Source organism: Clytia hemisphaerica, unplaced genomic scaffold, assembly GCF_902728285.1.
Source record: "Clytia hemisphaerica strain Z4C2 unplaced genomic scaffold, Clytia hemisphaerica genome assembly, whole genome shotgun sequence".
Classification (NCBI taxonomy): domain Eukaryota; kingdom Metazoa; phylum Cnidaria; class Hydrozoa; order Leptothecata; family Clytiidae; genus Clytia; species Clytia hemisphaerica.
In genome coordinates, this window is record NW_027104218.1 from 912,407 (window position 1) to 918,045 (window position 5,639).

A 5,639-nucleotide genomic window follows, 5' to 3' on the forward strand; every position below is an offset into this window, starting at 1 on the left:
TAGATGAACTAAAGAGATGGCTAGAGTGTCATGGACTTAAAAAATCTGGAAAGAAAGCTGAACTTGTAGAAAGGGTAAAGGAAGGTTTAAAGACCAAACTTACAGTCAGCCAGAAAATTAACGGTGGAAAGTGGTATGAACTTAAACTGCAAAAAAGCCAAGAAGGGAATGAATCAACACCATCTTGCTCCTACACAGCCAATGCATCTAGTGAACTACCTGATGATGATGGTTGGAGAGACTTTCCTTCAAGAAACATTCCTGCAAATTTTAACTATGGACATGTTTATTTTTATTTGGTTGAGTCTGTTGCAAGTGCAGTGCAGAATATGGAAGATGATGACACTTTATACGATGATGAAAACTTATATGATACTGTAACGGCAAAACCTTTGCGAAAAGGAAGGAACCTTTTGAGGAGCGGCGATGTTCATGACATACATGATAATGCTGATGAGACGAAGCATGAGTATTACATACGAGCTCACGTCCACCATTCAATGAAAGGTTTTCCGCCACTCAATGTGTCTGTCACCTTAAGTAATGTGAGTGGGAACATTAAATCTGCAAGCTGCGATTGTAAAGCAAGTGCCCTTGACAGGTGTGTACACGTTGCTGCCTTGTTATTACATCTGAGTGATTCTGCAAGTAATCATGAGCTGGTTATCCAACCCTCCACTTCGAAACCTAAAACATGGGGTAAAGGAAAAAAACGTCAAAAGAATCCTACCAAATTACATGAAGTGGATTACAAGTCGAGTAGTAGTAAGCGAAAGCCTTTATCAGATCTATATAACTTCGATCCAAGACCGGTAGATAAACGTGAAGTTTCTGATGTAAGAGTCAATTACTTTGTTATAAAATTACAATCGGATACAAAGCAAAGTATGTGGGAGTCAATTTTCAAGATAAAATATGAAAATTGGAAATTAGACGAGGCAGATGCCACTGTATATAAAGAAATGGTTAACCGATTTGCTGAAAACTTCTCACAGAACAATGCTGACATATTAAACGATAAAGCTTGTGGTGAAATTCCAGAGACCGACCAACAAGCAGAATCTGATCGTTGGCATCTTGAACGAAAATTTCGCATTACCGCATCAAAATGTCGAAGCGCAGTCATGCTCGGTGAAACTTTAGACAAATATGACTCTTTACAGCCTCATTTCAACTGGCTGTTTAGAAACTTTTGGTTCCCCTCAACATTTTGTAATAAATACATGCAATATGGCATTGACAACGAAAAAAATGCCTTGAAAGAATATAGTGGTAGATTGAATGTTCTTGTTGGTTTGAGTGGTTTATGGATCAATGATAAGTATTTGCATTTAGCAGCTAGTCCTGATGGACTTATATTTGATAATGGAAAGCTGGTCAGTATTGTTGAGGTGAAATGTTTAAATATTTTGCGATTAAATAGTGTGGAGAGCGTTATCAATGGTGAATGCTTGAAATCTGAGGTTGCTTGACAATGTTTCAAAGTTGAAAACGGTCAGTTGATTCTTAAAAGAGCACATTCTTATTATTATCAAATCCAGCTGCAGCTACTGATAACAGAAGCTAACTTCTGTGATTTTATGCTCTATTCCGAGAAGGGACCTTCAAGTATTGAAAGGATCTTTCCTGATACAGACTTTCAACAACGTATAGTTGAAAGCACACGGTTGTTCTGGGAGAAAGTTTTCATTCCAGAGTATTTTTTTATGAGAGTTCCTAGGGATTTGTTACCATTTGTATTAAACAACTAGATGTTTCAATGTATTTTTACACACTAGCTTTTGTCTTTTTTATGAGATATCCTAGGGATTATTACTATTTGAACTGAACAAGTTAACTAGATATTTCAATAATGTCTTTCACTTATTTTACACAGACTTTACTTTGAGATTCTTAATGGAACCATAAAAGTGCATTTTTAAGATTTGAATTTTTTTCAGTGTGTTTTCATGAAAAAAAGAAAATTTTCATGACAACAAAACAATTCTCTGTCTTTTATATTTATTGTAATTTTTTCTCTCATTTTCAGAAAAACAAAATGCCATGTTTGTGATGAAGCATAGGAAGTTTTTGTGCTTACATAGCTTTTTACTACCATTTTACTTTTTATTGTAAGTACCTAACATAGACAAGCTTGTGTATATACCTAACATATTTTTTAACAGCCAGAAAAACGTGAAACCTGGAGAAAATCCAAAATATTACTATGAATACTCATTTATTTTCTTACCCCATTGATTTTCAACTCTTTTACTGTATAAGTTGTCAGCAGTTTGTTACCCTTAAAAAGTTGTCCTTTTGCAAATGAATTTTTTTTTCGAACGATGAAAACAAAAAATCTCAAAGAATTCTTGGAATTTTCCATTTTACAATTTTTCCAGGAAAAAAAGTGCAGTTTATTATCCTTTAAAATTGTCTTTTTGCAAGTACACGCTTGTTTTTTATAAGAACCAGTTAATTTTGGTTGAGCCTGAGGTTGTTCTTAAAAATTTCTATTGTTCCAAACAATACAGCTATTGTTCTGAAGACCTAAATCTGTGGCTGGTGTTCTTAAAAAATTGTTCTTATAAATAAAAAAGCGTGTAAGAAGGTTATTTCTGGTACTTTTTTTATAAGAACGAAGCTCTCTTTTTCGGACAATGAGAACAAAAAAAATCTCAAGGAATACTTGGAATTTTTCATTTAATAAATTTTCCAGGAAAGAAATTGCATAGGGTGGATGATACACAATTCTTCAATTATTTATTCCCCAGTTGTTAACATTTTGACCTTGCCTACCCTGGACCATCATAGCATTATTGAAACCTCAGATACTAAAAACTACCACCCCACACCACACCCGCCCCAGACAATAGATGTCCTCCAAATCTGGGGTGTGCAAATAAAGCTTTCAAATATGATATTAACTTTGACCTTATTGCCGGTAAGTGGGGGGAGGGAGTGGGAAAAATATCAAACACAAGGGGGTCATTCAAAAATTTGGAAAAAAATTTCGAAAGTATAGTGGCCTAAGTATATAATCAAGCAAATAGTAGTCCTTTCTTAAAATACAGAATCTCTCTATCTCGAACCTTTAAAGGACCAAAATATTTGTTCGAGATAGAGAAAGGAAATTATCTTGAAAACACATTCTAGGGACCAGATATTTGAGAGAAACTTTTTGGGTTTTAAGTGGTCTTTTCCAAAACTTAATTTGAGTTTAGTGATAAAGTCATTGAGGTAACAAAAAGGTATTTGTAACACTGTTCAGTGCATTAGTATATTGAAAATAATAATGTATCAAATTATAAATAATAAATTAATAAATTAGTGCACACCAAAATATTAATACTGTTACAAAGAGAAAAAAATGAAAGGGTAATCGTTCTTATAATCAAATGTTAAAAGGAGATCATAAATCTTTGCAAATATCATGAAAATACAGTAATTCTGAAACCGTATAAAATTCAAAATTCCAACAAAAAGAAGAGTGAAATATGCGCTGAAAAATGTACCCATCTATTACAACGAATTTATTGAAAAACTTTGCCTGATGCCTGTGATATTCTCAAATTATTTTTGGAGAAATAAATTATTTACACAAAAATTCCTGAAAATTAACAAGCATTGATCCTACATATACTAACTGTGATGCCATTGGGGCAAGAGTTAATGGAATTACTCTGTCCAAAAGTCTAAATCTTTTCAAACGTTCATTGAATCTTTCGACGTGAATTCTAGCCTTTGCTATTCTCTTACAAAGTAACACCTCTTCTTTCGTGAACTTTTCCCGTTGTCCCAAAAATGGTGGAATGTAGATTGTCGCTTGTTTGGGCAAAAGTAAATGCTGTACCGTGAAACCCTTGTCAACAAGAAATGAATCCTGGAAATTGACATGTTGTAAGAAGCCACACCGTTGGAAAATCTCAACATCGTTAATACTTCCTTCGAATAGATCAGAGACAAAGCAAGCTGCACCATTTGGATTCACAGCAATTAGGCATTTCATTGTACAGTTGCTTTTGTACTTAGAATACATATTTCCTTGCTGTTTGTAGTCACGAGGTACCTCACATTTGAATTCCGTACAGTCAATACTTGCGCAAATATTCTTAAATGGCTTGAAGACTTTTGGTAATGTTTTTTTGAACGCTTGCCTCTCAGGAAAGATGAGATCTTTCAAACTTTTAAAATGATGAAACATAAACATTATCCAAGTTGTGAATATGGTTCTTATTGTATATTCACTGACAAAGTAGAAATGGGCGACGGTGTACAAGTTGAATCCACGTCTTAATCGCAGAAGAGTAATGAAAAGCTGCTCTGCGGGACTGAATGAAAAATTTCTGGATGTTGAGTTAGTTTTGTTGGTACTATTCCAATATGTCAAATTGAATTTAGCATCCCCAAGAAAATCATATAAGTCCCAGAAGTGCCTTCTAGACAAACCAATAAAATATTGTGTCTTTGCTTCAAACTGCATAATGTAATCCATAGACATTGGGTTCCTATTACTCATGGACGACGATTCTCTGATCCCTTCTTTCAAAAGTTTGATTTCATTTTTCAAAACAAGAATCTCTATTTTTGCACTTAAGGCAAGCTTGTTTGGTTCGGTCTGTGTTTCCTTATCAGCTTGATTACATGAAATAAGTGTACGTGTATTGGAAACGATATCAGCAGAAGTTTCAGGTTGATCGTGGGAAGCAGATTCTGAAGTTTCAGGTTGATCGTGGAAAGCAGATTGTGCACCATCATTATAATAATCATTGTTGGTGTTGTTGTTGATATCAGCACTATTTTCAGCAGTTTTATCATCATTACCAGTGTCTATGTTACTACACACAATCTCTGATAAAGCTTCAGGATCATCGATCGATGTATTTTCTGTCAGCTTGAGCTTCTTGGGTTCTGTTGGTAATGTTCTCGTTGTGTGGGAGCTTTTCGTTTCTTTCTGGAACACTTTTCTACTTCAGTTGACGACAGAGTGGCTAGGATAGGTTCTGGGTTATCTTCAGTGGGACCCTTACCTCCATGAAAATGAAGGGAACAAATATAAGTGTCCTTGGTTATCTTTGTATGGTCAAAACCTTTCCTTCCACACTTGTGAGCCCATCTCTTTGCTTTCTCGGTTTTCTCCTTCTCTTGGTTGTTTTTCCATTGGGTATTCTTCTCTTTGACTTTCCCAACCTGAGGAAAATTAATAAAGAATGTTCCTGGGGGTAGTTTATCTGGATATCTCGAGTCACTTTTACAATTTCCCCAACAACAATGCTTGTTTGCTCCTTTTCTCACTGAAACACTGCCATTCTTGGTCGCCATTTTGTTATGTTTTGATTTTTTTGACCGAAAATCAATCCCTAAATGCTTTGCGCGAAAAATTACGTCATGAAAAAGATTGCGTCATTTATATTTTTAGAACGACCACGGAGCGCTATTGAAAAATATTCAGTAGATTTTGAAGAGTAACTCGTCAAAGTTCAAAGTTCGTCTTTTGAAATCGCGTCATAATTCCAAATTAGAAAAATATGTCGAAAAAGTAATTACATATTTAGAAAGCCATTGAATTGCACTTTAACCACTCCAGTCCAATTTCATCAAAGAAAGGATGCTAAACAATTAATGATACTTTTTAAAAATAATCAAATTGACCTATCTGT

At 34.6% G+C, this 5,639-nt stretch overlaps 1 protein-coding gene across 1 annotated transcript; it reads right to left on the reverse strand.

The window, feature by feature from the left end:
- Nucleotides 1–3,571: 3,571 nt before the first annotated feature.
- LOC136815808 (uncharacterized) lies at nucleotides 3,572–5,301 on the reverse strand. Its single transcript, XM_067072260.1, has 2 exons — nucleotides 4,881–5,301; nucleotides 3,572–4,839 (listed from the first exon to the last, which is right to left on the reverse strand). Exons 1-2 carry the CDS (start codon nucleotides 5,299–5,301, stop codon nucleotides 3,572–3,574), a joined length of 1,689 nt encoding a protein of 562 aa, XP_066928361.1.
- Between the last annotated feature and the right edge of the window lie 338 nt (nucleotides 5,302–5,639).